Here is a 17,202-nt window from a genome sequence, read left to right on the forward strand (position 1 = left end):
TTCCCTGTAGATTCAGGAGTGATTATGTTTTGAAATAATTTGTGCGATTGCAAATGTTTTCTACTTACCTTCATGCATGTCCATGTTTTTAGGTATTGAGGAGTGAAAAGTGTTATGATGCCGTGTTTTATTGTTTTCAGCTCTTCTGAGGCATCCTTATGTACTGGTTGAAATGTTACCTGTGTTGTGAACCTACCTGTGGGTACTGTCGTATGGAGTGACATGTTGTATTTTTATTTCTTCTTTTACTGAGGTCGCATCGTCATTTGGATGTTGGATGGCATGGCAGGGTTTCGCAGGGGGGAATGTAGTGGGTACAAATATATGCTGCGCCTTTAAGACGAGCTCACATGAACGCGCAGGTGTGAACGCGCAGGTGTGCTAGAGAGAGGAGCAGTGAGTTGAAACGAGCAACGTGGACGGAGTGGTAGCGGTGTGGGCTCTTTGCAAGTATATAGTTTTGATAAGAAGATATTGCCGAGTGGTCATACAAAGTACGGGATACGTTGATTTGCGAGTGTTTTGTTTGGGAAGAGCGGGCCTGAACGTCGTCGGTATCGAGAGGTGAAGCGTGCGCCAGCTCACCCCTCCCCCACCCCGTGTGTGAACTGCGAGAGAAAGGAGCTACTCGTGGTTGGTGTTCATTGTCCTGTACAGAGGAGAAGCGTGCGCCAGTGAGGCGTGGGTTCAGCGAGGTTTCTCGGAGTTGCCCTGCCAGCCATCAGACACCCTTGACGTGCGATCTCTGCTGGATGGGTAATCTCTGCACTACACCTTGCCATTAGCACTGGCCAACCACGCATACTGTGCGCGGACGAACAGAACTGTGAACTGAACGGACTAACGCTCGAACGCGCACAAACCCACACTGGGAGAAAAGGACTGCTCATTCAGACTGATGTTGTTAAATGTACCCTCTGTGAGACTGCTAGACTCTCTGTGTGACTGCTAGACTCTCTGTGTGACTGCTAGACTCTCTGTGTGACTGCTAGACTCTCTGTGAGACTGCTAGACTCTCTGTGAGACTGCTAGACTCTCTGTGAGACTGCTAGACTCTCTGTGAGACTGCTAGACTCTCTGTGTGACTGCTAATACATTACCATATTGAATTTATTGACCCAAATGTTAACCGTTTTGTGTTTGGATAATTTTCCATAAGCTCTGTGTTTATTTTTGAGTAAACATTTGAATGGAATAACAGCTGTAATTTCCCATTTCATTTACTTACCTGGGGGTAGGGGCGCCTCACCTGTTTAGCTAGACCTAGGTAAAGTAGGGGGTGGTGTCAGGTCAGTTCGGCACTTACCTCGCACACACTGCACACACTTTTCACGGCCACCTACTAAAGCCCACTTTACCCCGTCTAAGAGGTTGACGTTAACCCAAGCTACTAAACAGGAAACAACTTGCTCACTCACCTGAACATTGAGGCCATAGGTATTGGGTGTGGGGGACCTAGATCCTGTCCCACTCAGTCCTCCCCAGACTAAGTACTTTGTAACCCCTACAAGGCGGCGGTAATAATCCCGACCGTCACAGATGTATGTGCGCGTTGCGTGCGACCCAACCATTCAGCGCAAGTCTTGTGCTATAAATAGCCTACACTTGATAAACCAGTGCTGTGATATTATTTATCGTCGTCTTAGAAACATCTTAGCAAGAGGCATAACAATTATCATAACGTTTATTATGCAGCAGCTCTTTTTATACAACCTAAATTTACACAGATGAATAACGTATACCTGCCATATCTTGGATGCAGATGTAATGTAAGTGGAGAGAAGATTGATCGGGAGTTGACAGTACTACCGAATGACTGAAAATTAATGAATTTCTATTATTTTACGGTACTGTCTCAATTATATTTGAAAAATGTTCTGGGTCTACCAGTACGCACATGCCCAGTGTACCTGAATACGTGGTTTCATGTGGCCAAGAGATTCTTTTTGCGCGACAATGAGAAAACGCTTGTGTGGCCAGAGATCGAAATTGCGTTTCGCCTGAGTTTTGTCGTCGTGTAGCCTAGACCTAAATCCTGAACTCCCATTACCTGATCTGTCCTAGAAAACTAGTCACAATGATCACGGTCACCTCTCTTAATGCCCTCAATTGTAATTGAATGTAATGTTCTTATGAATGCACGAGCAATACTAGTAAGTCACCGTGACCTGGTTTGTAATAGGCCTCTGATATTGTTGCCAGGATGACAAATGGGCAAACCATCTTGGGAAAAAAAATATTTGGGGCGTAAGTTAGGCTCCTAATACATCATTGGGATACATGTCACACTGCACTGTGCACACAGATGGGGTCTGAAATTGTGCAACATATTTCACCCCCCCCCCTCCCCCCCCCTATCCTGTTGTTGATGGTGTGTTGCCGTGGTGACGATAAGCATAAGAGAGTGTTCTCTCTCTGTTCCTGAATGTTCAGCAGACTCTGTTGATGCCACATAGAGTATTTTAGTAAAAAACATTTATTTGAAAGATGAATTCATTTCAACCTCAGCGCAATAATGTACAAAATAAATAACATCTAACCTCAGAAATGGATGCCTTGCTGGTATTTCTGAGTATATTTTGCATTTGGAGGGAACAAAGCCTCCACATAAAACATGGAGACATCGTATGGCCAGCTGTTAACAAACATTGCTGTCACAATAAAAATAAATCACAAGCGTAAATCAACAGCAAAAGAAAAAAGTTGTACAAAAATAAAATCCCAAGAAGAAGAACAAAAGAAGCGATGGCAAGATAACAACCTAAAGTAACAAACGCTCGGTATCACATCAGTGTTTTTTTAATAATGGAATTGCGGTACTTGTCGTCCATTTTGACGTCAGCGCCCCTAGCTTGACTTTGGACAGCAGCTGTGAAGGAATTTTTTGAAGAAGTTCCTGAACTCTGTGTTAAACACGGTGTAGATGATGGGGTTGAGGGCAGAGTTGACGTAGCCCAGCCAGGTGACGATACTCATCAGACTGGATGGGATGTCGCATGACGTGCAGAGGGCTCCCAGGGTGTGCACCACGAAGAAGGGCGTCCAGCAGAACAGGAAGACACCTGGTGTGGGAAGGGAAACACGCAGATGGAAGATTTGAATCTATATAAAAAAAACGTCATTTATATCACATCACACGAAAGGTATAACCGGTGAAATTGTGTCTCCGATTCAGACGTTTCAGGTTCTATAACAACAATAACGGACGCTAGGAAGAGAGCTTGGCCCCACTCTATAATGTAAACAGGCAAACGCTATTTTAAATCATACAACTGCAAATTGCTCATACATACATTCAACAAATGCCTAGGCAATACCTTGAATATAGCCATTAGTTATGTCAAAATGAAAGATCTGTCCCAGGAGGGGCTAACGATGTTTGAATGTAAAAGAAGAGGCATGTACATTTGCCCAGTAACAAGAGGCTGTGTCAGGGTAAGATAGACTAAGGACACCCCTGCTCAAGTTCAGTACATTAGAAATACATGTCAGCTACCACGGCCCCTGCCTGCTCGGCTGAATAATTCAGAAATGCTGATGAGTTTTCTATTAATATCCAGAACAGAGGTTAGAGGTGATGGATCAGACACGGCTTCAACCCGGGGAAGAAAACTCCCTCCTGGAGGCTTGGAGATTCTCTCAGGAGCCTGCGTTGAACAATCAAACTCAAGGCAGATATCGTATTTGATCCATTCAGGGTGCCTCAAAGGAGCTTTATGCTGTAAACATATAATCTCCTGGTCATTTACTGTAACTAGTAGTGTATATCAGAAATGAAAACAACTGTCTGCCCCAGACAGGCCATATCAGGATATCTCTTACCACCTAGACCTAGGACAAATCTTCACAAATCTACTGTAATTTACAGAGCCATTACAGGATGGAACTCTTTACCCAAGCATGTTAGTAAAACTAATTCTAGATGCACTTTCAAGAAAACAGCACTTAATACAATTAACTCTTTGATTGCTTTCTGTGTTCCTTGTCTTTGTCTTTATCTGTTCCTTTACCCGGGCTGCGCCCCGGGCCGATGTAAAAGTTGGATGGGGGGCGCATTATAAATAAAATTAACAATTAACAATTAACAATTAACTCTGAATGAACAGTAGATGATTTATCTCATTTCCCCCCCATTTTTTTCTTATTTCTTATTTTTATTTGTATTTTATTCCTTTCTTTTGTTATTATGATGTATGTATGTATACAATGTTTACAATTATCTGTATGTATATAATGTTGACAATTGTTCAAATATGATTTTTGTATCGGACCCCAGGAAGACTAGCTAATGTCATGGCATTAGCTAATGTGGATCCTAATAAACAAACAAACAAACAAACAAACGTAATGTTCAGTTCCCTCTCACCAGGCTATGTACTAGCTTGGTCTGAAGTTGAGGCACTGAATAACAGGGAGGTACTTTATCATATCAAGCTATTTGGAGTTGCTGAAGTTCCATCATCCTCCAAAAGTCCTCCTTTTGAGGTGGGTGAGAAGATAGACTGGGGTGGAGTTGGAGTGGACTCTTGTCCTCTGCGTTTCAGTAGATGCTAGTGTGGTTTATGTTTTGTGTTTTGTGTTTTTTTTTATTTTTTTTATCTGACCAGTCCTTTACATGTTTACTTTGTCTTTGTCTTTATGGCTGCGTTTGTAAATCCGCTCTGGAATCTGATCAGCATTCATAGAGTGCCTCTTTGTCCAATCAAATTACTTGGTCCCTTTTATGACGTTGAACCCAATGTGCGCTCTGGCGCTCTCAGAGCGAATTTACCAACGCAGCCTATGACTAAATGCCCTCTGAAAAAAACTGCCCCTGATATATATGAGGTGTAAACCTTAGCTAGCGGAGGGGCACCGTTGTAGTGGCTAGACAAACAACAGCTCTACGTGCCCTGGTCCCTGAGCATGTGAGTAGCCTGCTAATCCTCCAGAGGAGAGCTTTTATTAGATAATCAGAGGTAACGCACACACACGCACACACACACACACGTAGGCACGCACACACACGCACACACACACACACGCACACACACACACACACACGCACGCACACAAACACACGCACGCGCACGCACACACACACATGCACGCACGCACGCACACAAACACACACACAAACACACACACACACACACACACAGTAAAGCATTACATCAAAGAACCCAAAATATAACAAGGGTCATACAGATAATCCAAACCAGCTCAGTGACCTTGCGGTTAGAGTGTCCACCCTGAGGTTGGGAGGTCGTGAGTTTGATCCCAGGCCGAGTCAAACCAAAGACTATAAAAATTGTACCCGATGCCTCCCTGCTTGGCACTCAGCATTAAGGGTTGCATTGGGGGTAAGACCCTGCGACATACCAGCGTCATGTCCAGGGGGTGTACTTGTACATCTAGCCGCCAAACAACCTATGGGCCATTAGACTTGACAACCATCGGTTCTCAAGGCTTCTTACTTATATTATACAGATAGTCCTGGATACAAGTAGCACCGTCTTTGCCACACAGCTAAGCTTACCACAATAGCTGACACAGAACAATATCTTGCAAGCTGCTTGGCTTTTTTCTTTGGGAGACCTGCAATTTGCAGACCACATACTGTCAGGTAATGTCCACCAACACTGCCAAATACCTGTACCACGACAACTGACAACTGAGACCGAAGCTAATGTGAAGTGTGAGTATAGACTGGTATTTTAACTGTTCAGAAAAGGCAAGTAACATTTTTCTAATATGGTCACCTCTCCTTGGCATTGACCCACAGAAACAATACTGATCCAACTTATCATAACACTGAAAGGCTTGTGAATTTTAACTGTTGATGGTGATGCCTGCCTGTCTTAGCAAGGAGCTCAACAATGAGTCATGTCTGGCAATGTAAAGGCCATTCTATGCGTTGGAGCCCACATTGGGGGTGCATGATACGCACACACACATGCGCGCACACACAGACACACAGACACACACACACACACACACACACATACACACACACACACACACACACACACACACACTGAAATAGAAAAGTATTTTATTGTATATGTATTCTTATGTATTACTTTCGTCAGCTTTGGAGAATTGGTAGAGAATTCCACAGAGTCATTTAATGTATTCTGAAATGTATTCAGCAATCCATATTACTTCCCATCCAATATTTTGATCGACCTATACCATGATGACCTTTGACCCTAGAAAAAGAGGTTAGAAACACCAGCCACACTGCCATGGCAGGGAATGACTAATCCCCTTCTCCCTACCGTAGTTTCCATGGATTAGTTGGGGGGCTGGGTCACAAACACAACCACAAACCCACGTCACTGAACTGCTCTCAACCGTCTCTGAAATTACTTTCACTGTTCATTACGTTAATCTACAACATCCTTCAACCCAAGGATGCCGGGCTGATTGAGGGTGACTTTTAGTCTCTCTCTCTCTCTCTCTCTCTCTCTCTCTCTCTCTCTCTCTCTCTCTCTCTCTCTCTCTCTCTCTCTCTCTCTGTCTCTTTGACTCTCTCTGTTCTACTGGACTCATTTTTGCTCAGTATTCCTCATGCTTCCCATTTCACTCCTAGCGGTGTGTGTGTGTGTGTGTGTGTGTGTGTGTGTGTGTGTGTGTGTGTGCGTGTGCTCTGTTGTTGCGTGTGATTGTGCTGTGAGACTGATTGTGCCCTGGGGCTTGGAAGGGTAATTTCCTGCTATGTCCTCCACGTGTGCCCTCCGCAGGGCACAGACATCCAGACGAGGTGTGTGTGTGTGTGTGTGTGTGTGTGTGTGTGTGTGTGTGTGTTCATGTGTGTGCATGTGCTTGCGTGTGTGTATTGTTTGCTGACTGGGACAGTCTACTGGATTGCTCGTTTGGCTTAAAGCAGTTGCTCAAATTGTCTTGGCTGAGAGAAAATGCCTAGGTTTCATAGTGAAACGATGCTCATTCAGTTGTAATGGTGTATAGTATCATTGTGTATAGTATCATTGTGTGCCAGTTACTGTGTGAAAGATTCACATATTCCTGAGCATTGAAATTTGCAGATGCAAAGTCGACACAATCAACTTCAGGAAAGACAGATACGGTGCAGGATAGTCTCTGAACAAAGCAAATATGTGTGGTGCCCTGGGAAAACCCGTCGGATGTCGCTGGCGTTCGTTTGTGGCAACGAGCAAAAATAGATGGAAATGTCCTATTTCGGCGATTTTGATATTATGTGGTATTCTAGTACTTTGAACTCCATACTACATTATGGTGAATAAACATTTTAAGAAAACAAAAGAGAAAGTACTTATTTTTATGTTTTTGTGGTGAGTAGTTTGCTAGCGAAACAACGTCACGTTGAACGTGTCTCATTCTCAGTTAAGCAACGCACGCACACATGAGCGAAAGGAGAGACGATACTTCCACCTGTGTTATTGCCAGTTTACTGATGCTCACAATAAGCATAAAGTAATAAAATCTTAACTAGAAGACACACAAATGGATCTGTCCCTCGCATACCGACGAGGCGAGCAGACTAACACCGTCCGCATCACAAGCAGACAAACGAGACCGGCCGATCTGCATAGGCTCCTCCCCCGACCCGGAGGAGAAAGGGGTCGGGGGCAGCATTTCTCACCTTTCACTTTTTTGACATGATACATTAAAATGCTCATAACTTTTTAAGCTATCTCGGTCATTCAACCAGTTATGAATAGCTGAGAACTTCTAATTTATGGAAATATAAAAAAATGAAAATGTCAAAATGCCACCATGTGAAGGGTTTTCCCAGGCCACCACACATAGGCTATATATACATATCCCTATCTTAACTGTAGGTAGCATACAGTATGTTCCATTTGTAAAACACATGCACAATAATGAACTTCTATATTAGATTGTAAGGTCCATTCAACCAAAGAGAAGGCTGAACACGGTTGTGCTGGAGGGACAATATCCTCCCAGTCTTAAGACCACAAGCAAACCTTACATAATAATTGGATTTGGGATTAAGGGGCTGTATGTGTTAGCAAATGTGGGCTAAAGGGTATCATGTTAGCTAATGAGTGAAAACAGCGGCTCTGCTTATTCAGTTTACCCTTATGAGGACTGAGACCCGCCCAAAGGAAAATAGTTCAGTTCAGTACGGTAAGACGTTATGATGACAATACCCAAGACGTAGGGCACATTATTATGATTATTTACAGTATGAATTAAACCATCATTCTAATTGTGAGTGGATTCCTCTGTATCTGTGACATCTATCTGTGACATCATCATATCTTGATTGATCGTTATTTCATTGCTCAGTCGCTATTACAGATTGAGGTCAGAGCATTCCCTCAGCGACCAAGATGTCGATGATTTGACCTAAAGAATATTACATTATACATTACATATAAAACATTTTCTGAAGATCTGTTGAGCTCACTCATTATACAGTATTGAGGCAATTTCAAAGAGAAGCCCTGACGTTTTTCCTGATGCTGGAATTGATATTTCCTCAAGTGTGTTTGACCTGGGGGGAGAACTTGTGAAGAGACATCATTAACATCAGTATCTATTTGTGTGCTGACTGTGTTGTGCTATATGACAAGGAGAGAAACCCTCACATATGGTGTTATGAGTCAGGGTTCCCACGGGTCCTTGAAATCCTTGAAAGTTTGTGAATTAGAGAAAAAGAAATCAAGGTCTTAAAAGTTTTTAAAAATAGACATGGGTCACTGAAAGTGCTTGAATTCCCGTCTCTCTCTCTCTCTCTCTCTCTCTCTCTCTCTCTCTCTCTCTCTCTCTCTCTCTCTCTCTCTCTCTCTCTCTCTCTCAAAAAAAAAAAAAAAAAAAATAATAATAATATATTCAAAAATGTTTTACTTAGCTTGTCAACTAGTTCTGTCTCAAACTATGAGGGAATTGAGTCTTGAAAGTCCTTGAAAGGTGCTTGAATATGATGTTTCAGAAGGTGTGGGAACCCTGTATGAGTGGTTTGTGTCAGTCAACAAATACACTGCCATGGACACCACTGTTAGCTACCACACTCAAGACACTGCAAGTAAAAATAAAAATATAATAAAAAAATAAAAAAAAGAGTAAGAGAAACGAGAGACACAAACACAAAACCAACCTCACCTACTACGACAGGAAGCACCTTCATGGCTTTCCTCTCTCTACTATTGATCTTCGCCCTCTTCTTTTTGGGAGGCTGGAATTGGAACCTGATGGCAGAGTAAGCCACTGTTGGCACGGGGCCGTCCTTGTAGTCTGAGGAGGGGTAGGGGCAGTCCTGCTCCGGATAGGGCTCCATCTCCGGATAGGCGTCCGTCTCCTCCGACTTAACGTCCATGAGCTCACGCTCGATGATGATGGGCGGCAGAGGAGGTGCCATCGACGCCAACGGGCCCAGGGACAACACGGTCAAGGAGTTCCTGCACTCCCTGATGCTCCTCTTTAGCTTGGCCTTCCGCGCCTCCTCCCACCTCCTCAAGCCTCGGAACATTCCGCAGTAGAGCAGCACCATGATGGGACAGGGGATGAAAAAGGAGCAGACGGAGGAGTAGACGATGTAGTTGTTGTCCTCTAGTTTACACTCGCTCGGGTCCCGGCGGGGGACGTTGTTGATGCCAAAGAGGACCGGCGAGGCCACGGCTAAGGCCAGGACCCACGTCGCTGAGAGGAGGCCGATCTGGCGCTGGTCCACATGCTTGCGGTTGTAGTTGAGCGGGATGACCACAGCGATGAACCTACCGGTAACCAGTACAAAGAGGGGCGGCTTCAGAACATTGTATATTTGTGTCATGTATGTAGAGAGATCTTTATAGAGACTGGCTTGTCACATTGATTGATTGAAATAACATTCATGTAGGCTAAGCTAATATGTGTACAGTGCCTGTAGAAAGTCATCATACTTCCCTTCACTTTTTCCACATTTTTGTTGTGTTATAGACACAATTTAAATTTGATTAAATAAAAAAAGAAATGAAATAAATCAGAGACCCTATAAGAACAATGGTATTCATTCCACAATTACATAAACTATTATCCTTGCATTAAGATGGACTCAATTAAATGTATTGAGTGATTTGTTGATGACATTTGTGACATGGTCTGGTGAAAGGGTTAACAAGTAGGCAACCAATCAAAATGTTTGGACTTTTCTTTTGAAACACAGAAATACATTTTGACGTTGTTGAAATGACTTGACTCGCTAGTCAAGCCAAAATACTGCAACGCAATGGATTCGGTGAATAATCCCCACTGCTACCTAGTTAACTATAACACTAGACTATAGACTAGTTTTAGTTTTAGACTATGTAGTTTTAGTTTAGTTTTAGTCTATATTGACGGAAAGTTTAGTTTATCTTAGACTATTTTAGACTAGTTTTAGTTTTAGACTATGTAGTTTTTAGTTTAGTTTTTAGACTATGTAGGCCAGGTTTTGTTTTTTTGTATTGTATTTGTTTGTGGTGGATGTTACACTTGAAAATGAGCCCTTGGGGCTCAATGTGTTTCTTACCTGTATAAATAAAGGTAAAAAAAAACAAACAAAAACACTACTTTACATAGTTAGTAGGCTCACAAAACAAGCTGTGTTAGTTGCCTAGCGAGTATGTCATTGATTTTCAACAACGCTGAAATGTATTTACATTTTTCTAAATAAAAGTCTGAACATTAAATCGGCTGCCGACTTGTTACCCCTTTCACCAGACCGTGTCACATTTGAGCTTTTTAGCACATTTTGTGTTTTGTTGAGTGTCTTAGCAGAGGGTATGATTACTTATGCACACGATTTCTGTGTTTCAAAAAATTCTAGAAACCTGTTTTCACTTTGTCATTATGGGGTATTGTGTGTGGATTGATGACAATGTTTCTTTATTTAATCAAATTGAAATTTAGTCTATAACGCAACAAAAGGTGGAAAAAAGTGAAGGAGGTATATGATGACTTTCTATAGGCACTGTATATTAGTCTTTGGTTTCCAAAGCAAGCCTTGTGTGGTAAGCATTCATCTCAATGTCGTCTACTAGGTCCATTTGTCTTAAATCTAATGAGGCTAGAAGCAGGAGAGAGGGGCAACACATACCTGAACAGGCCCTATAATATCATGTCAGGGAGGAAGGCTCTTTAACATTCAGCAAAGGGAAACATAATCCAATCAGATTAACTAATGACGCCATGACAACACTGCCAGTTAATCACCGTGGACATATCTTTCTCTGTTGTGTGTCGTCTGTTCTGTCTGCCTTGTTTGTGCTTTCTGGGAAGAGTGAGTGCTTTTAGTGGAGGACGAGACGTCACTTAAAGAGAATATGGTCATTTTTCCTAATCAAAACCTGTGAAGGCATCAAGACCTGGTGGCCTGCTAGCAAAAGCAGAGAGGTCTCCTCCGCTGGGTTTCTAAGGTAGCCTGCACTCTGCCGTCTCACTTCCCGACAACAAATAGCTTTGGGACCTAATAGCTCTATAAAACTCTTATAGACATTGGTATTTCAATTTGTGTGGCCGAAACATTCTAACACAGGGTATGAAGGTTAACTGGAGTCCACGCAGCCTTTTGGTGAACGTGACCTGGTTTAATTTTTTAAATGTCTGGTTTGTTGTAAATCTTTGGTATAGTAGTAGATTATGGTAGTGGTTTGATCTTGTGCTCTTGATAGGGGAATTGACCACACATTGCTTATACCTATCCAATCATTTCAGATGCTTTTAGTAATGCCTATGGGTAATAATTAGGGGTTACCTCTGGACTAGTACAACTGAAGGCTCACTAGGTGGTTCATGGCATATACAGTACCAGTCAAAAGTTGTAATACTTAAGACATCAAAACTATGGAAGAACACATATGGAATTATGTAGTAAACAAAAAAAGTGTTAAACAAACCAGAATATTGTTTTATATTTGAGATTCTTCAAAGTAGCCACCTTTTGCTTTTTGAGTGGTTTTTCTCCCACGTATTCTAGAGAAGATAATGCTGGGTGGTGTACACAGTTTCCTTTTCCACTGACACACACACACACACACACACACACACACACACACACACACACACCAACCTGATTGAGAGAACGCCAAGAGTGTGCAAAGCTGTCATCAAAGCTAAAGGTGGCTATATTTTTAAAATATAAAATATAAAACATATTCTCGTTTGTTTAACACTTATTTACTTCTTTCATAGTTTTAATGTCTTCAGTATTCATTTACAATGTAGAAAAGAATACAAAATAAAGAAAACCATTGAATGAACGGTGTGTCCAAACTTTTGACTGGTACTGTATTCTAACATTACTCTCAGCACACATATATTTCTACTTGCAATTCAGTGCTGTCTCTTGTCAACCACACTTGAAGTCTACCATCTAACAGTCGGACAGAAACACAAACCTGTCGACGCTGATAGCGCAGAGGTTGAATATGGAGGCTGTGCAGAGCATCACGTCCATGGTCATCAGCCCATCACAGAGGGTCATGCTCAACGACCATACACCACCCTGGAACTGAAGCACAGCGGAAGACACAGTCAGCAAAGACTCAGAAGATGTCAAACATGTCTGGCACACTACACTGCCCTCCCCGCCCACCTCCTCCACCTCCTCCACCTCCTCCACCTCCTCCACCTCCTCCACCTCCTCCACCTCCTCCCCTCCTGCTGCCCCCTTTTCACCTCCACACGTTCCTGCAGTGGAGCTAGGCTCCGGGTCGGCGCTGTGTGTGAGAAGCCTTTCTCATTAGAGCCTGCTGCTCTGTCATGTGGAGGAGTCAGAGAGAGAGAGACACCTCATTTCTCACCAGAACCCCTCGGGGCTGATTGCAGGTCTGCTGCACAATAATGACACGTTTGTTAGCCTCACCGAAATAAGAGAGACATTTAATGACATTCGAATCATTCAAGCCGTAAATGGCGACCCCTTCGTTGACTTTATGCATTTAAGCTCTTTGATCAGAGTGACACATAATTTGCCAGGGCAATTTGAGGACATGTGAACTAGTCCAGAGACTTTTAGCACTAGGTTTTATATCTTTGCACTCGATCAAATTTCAGGACCATCCTTTCATGACTTTTACTAGATATGTGCATTATACCACCCAGTATCCTTACATTTTCAATATCACATCAGGATTAGCTAGTACAAAGCTATTTTGCAGTTTTTCTGTGCAGGCTAATTTACAAGCCGGCCAACTAGTGGTCGTTGTGTGTAAATAGCAGCTTCCCATTGTAAAGACTATGAGGCGGCTCTTATAGTAGGTAAAAAAGGCACGGCTGTTCGAGGCTGACGAGGATACAAATCTATCATGGTAAAGAGGGGCCCTGTCCTGATACTCATGATCATGTCCTTTATTATTTTTCCTTGTTGATGATATAATATGATTAGATTGGTGAAAGCAAGGATTGCATCACACAGCTTCCACCAAATCCAATTTGTCCGCTGAGTGATCATTTCGAAGAGGGCAAGAAAAAAGGACACATTTTTTAAGTATTTGAACAAAACACGGTGCAGCAGCTTTGCTGGAACAAACTCCCTGAAGAACAGGCTCAAACCCTAAAAATATTTAAATCTAAGCTAAAAACCTTCCTGTTTCGCAGCAGTTATGATTAAACACTAACACTTCTATCAATGTCTTTTTATCCGTTTACTATTATTATCTTATTAAATGTTTTATATTTACTTCTTATATCCGTTTTTATTATCTTGTTAAATGTTTATCTCTTTAATTTCTATATATCTATTCTTGTCATTTACATTTTCTTACTAGCCTCCTCTTGCAGTATTTGTTAATGCTGTATGTAAAGCACTTTGAATTACCCTTGTTGTATGAAATGTCCTATACAAATAAACTTGCCTTGCCTTCAAAGTATTTGAACAGGGACCTTGAATAATTTCATCCTATAGCACTAGGCCAGACTGGCTGGCTGTCTAGTGCTATCAAGTTGTCTTGTCCTCTCTCTAGCAGCCTGTGACCTGGCCTTAGCCCATAGTAGTGTTCAGGTGTGACATGGCCTTAGCCCATAGTAGTGTTCAGGTGTGACATGGCCTTAGCCCATAGTAGTGTTCAGGTGTGACATGGCCTTAGCCCATAGTAGTGTTCAGGTGTGACATGGCCTTAGCCCATAGACATGGCCTTAGCCCATAGTAGTGTTCAGGTGTGACATGGCCTTAGCCCATAGTAGTGTTCAGGTGTGACATGGCCTTAGCCCATAGTAGTGTTCAGGTGTGACATGGCCTTAGCCCATAGTAGTAGTGTCCAGTCTGGGATTTTGATCAGTGACAGGGCCTGGGAAAGGAATTTTCTGTCAGTGGCCAACCATTGTTCCAATAATTGGTCTCTGGTAGTGGCTAGCTAAGGGGTGGGTCTGGCCATTGCCGAAGCCCATTGGTAACTACTGGGACAGATGCGTATGGTGCTGTCTGCTAGTGCTGCTGGGGAAAGGAGGTGATGCAGTGATGCAGTCACTCGCTGTGGGGGTACTTACTGCTCTCATCAGTGGAACAACCCGAGGGGTCAAATTGATTTTTTTGTTTGATTGTGTTTCGGTTTTCCGGAAATGATAACAATCCTGAATGCTGTGTGGCATACATTCCACAAATAGAGGATATTTTGTGTCCCCTCAAGAGACAAAATGATATTTGGAGTATTGGGGTATCAAGTATTAAAGGGATATTATTGGAATTGTTGTATGTTGAATGCTGAATGTTGAAAATGCATTTTTGTAGAAATAAATGCATTGTTTTTACCTTGGTCTGTCCCCACATGGGTTCAGCCACCTTCTATGAGGATTTCAACCCACTGAACCCTGTCATGCCCCTTTATTTTACTATCACTGTAAAGCCCCCACAAAGTCTTGTTACTTTGGTAATGAAATCCATGAAGAATCTTTCTTATTTAATGGGGATATTAACTGTATTTACATCCGTCCCCAAGGTCAGTCAACCCTGTTACTTGAAGTTCAATCCCACTTTAGGATAGTGTATTATTCACTAATTCAATTATTACATTTTCACATACCGTACAAACATTCAGCTCTAATAGTGAAATCATAGTGTTAACATTTTTCTATTGACAAATATGATTATTCAGGTGGATTTCTCTTTGAATTGTAGTAAATAGTGCCCTGAGGTGCAGATCTAAAATAATGTTGCTTTTTCATAGAAATGTGGGATAAATGTGACATTTAGATTTTAATTGTAATATCTAGATTCAGGAACAATTAATGTACAATTAATGTACAGTATTGAAATCAAGTGCAATACTGAAACACAACTGTGAACATTTCAAACCTGCAAACTGCGACACTTTAAATGAATGTGCAATAACACTATGTGCAATATGACAACCCTCGGGTACATAAGGTTCAGAGATAGGAAATGTTAGAATAGGTATAGCATAGCATAGAGTACAGCACAGTATTTATTTGTATAGTATAGTATAGTGGACAGTGTACATAGCCTTTATTTATGTAAACCAGCTCTTTTCCCTTCTTGTTTTTAGTTTTCTTTCCTAGTACCAGGGGAGCCCCCCCTCCCAAATTTCGTTGTTTGGTACCTGTACTATATCAATGACAATAAAGACCATTCATTCATTCATTCATTCACAAGTATCTGAACATATCGAAATGATCTGAGACATGGAAAGGAATCACTCAGATTGATATGTGAATGTTCTAGGGTGACTGCGTCAAGACATTTTCTGACCTGGATTTGATCTGGAGATGGCACGTGTTTTTCATGAGACTCAACATGTTCTCTTTATGACAGAATGTTTAAATTAGGAGAAACTAATATGTTTTCTCAAAATCTAAAATAAAAAATGTCCAAAGAGTAGGTTTAAATGCGAATTCACTAATTAATTATGACATTACAATAGCAACCAGTCTGTTTAATTCATTCTGATGAATGTTTTGAAATGACTTGAGTCATCTCCCCTCCTCAATCGTGTTAAGCCATTATGAATCGACTTTGACACAAGAGGCTTGGACACAAAACAAGAGCAGCAAAGACACAAGTATCAGCAGAACCTTGGATTAATGACATGTACGTGCTATGCTGTCAAGGTGACCAAATCCTGAGTGCAGGTTGGACAGTATATGCACCATGCACCACGCAGCAGGAGCAACACATAAACTTGACCCTAACGTGGACAATAACTCTTAGTTATTATAGTTTAGAATATTCCTAACATTATCCCGTATCGACGTGCCAATTGATATGGTTTCTTATCAACACTGTGATCTGTTCTGCGATAGGTTTCTATTTCATTACAGAGCACCAATGGCACAATTTGTCCTCTAGTTAGAATTTGCATTCCTCTATGATAATAATACTTGCATTACTGACGATGACAACAACAACAACAACAACAACAATAATAATAATAATAATAATAATAATAATAATACTAGGTTGATCACATTATGACTGTTATGATTATTATTAAATATGTTGCTATCGCGCTAGTCAGGGCTTTCAACGGAGCCACAACCTCACAGGTAGTTTACTCACCTCAGCATACACAAACAGTGGCAGAACCCACACGGCCAGCATCAAATCAGCAACAGCCAGACTGACGATGAAGTAGTTCGTTGTAGTTTTCAAAGCTTTTTCCCTATATACACTAAGGCACACAAGCACATTTCCACAAATGACAAGCACAATGAGCAATATTCCGAATATCAGAGCAGGAAAGTTATAGTCAGTGTCCCGGGGTTGCACGGTGGTGGTGTTTGAGACGGTGAGGTTGGCTGGCATATCTGCGGACAGCCGCTCTCACACCGAAAAGGATCCACTCTCCCCGTTCTTCTATAATGCCCGGTCCGAGCGAAAGCGGTGGTGTGGAGAGGGATTTTCATGTAGGCATCGTTTCAAACAGACACCATTGAAGGATTGATTTCGTTTGGCTTCTCGAAGTTTCATCGCAAAAAACTACTGGAGTTGGAGTCCTGTTCTGTATCATCGGCGCCTACGTTTCAGCACTCGGAGCGACGGACAGTGCCACTGAACTTTTGCGCGCACTCTTTACGCGCGTTTCCCGGTGACAGTCATAAAACTGAGCCATCACCAGAATAAATACAATTGCCAATATACATCGAGAGTTGGATTTAATCCTTAAAATGTATTTAAAAATGACTCAGACAATTTGCTACCGCGCAATAAGGAGGCTACAAACTTGGCTGCTGTCTCAGCTGCACGGCTATTTCCAGCGAACTGAGGCTTAACAACCGTCGCTTCAAATCCAAACGTTTAAA

At 42.0% G+C, this 17,202-nt stretch overlaps 1 protein-coding gene across 1 annotated transcript; it reads right to left on the reverse strand.

Moving 5' to 3' along the window:
- Nucleotides 1–2,847: 2,847 nt before the first annotated feature.
- Nucleotides 2,848–16,705, reverse strand: LOC308165317 (D(4) dopamine receptor-like; the record flags this gene model as incomplete). The annotated part of the gene is made up of 4 exons (XM_080539476.1): nucleotides 2,848–3,062; nucleotides 9,094–9,704; nucleotides 12,345–12,457; nucleotides 16,460–16,705. 4 exons carry the CDS (start codon nucleotides 16,703–16,705, stop codon nucleotides 2,848–2,850), a joined length of 1,185 nt encoding a protein of 394 aa, XP_080395602.1.
- Between the last annotated feature and the right edge of the window lie 497 nt (nucleotides 16,706–17,202).

This window comes from Nansenia antarctica, assembly GCF_963989245.1.
Source record: "Nansenia antarctica genome assembly, chromosome: 9".
NCBI lineage: Eukaryota > Metazoa > Chordata > Actinopteri > Argentiniformes > Microstomatidae > Nansenia > Nansenia antarctica.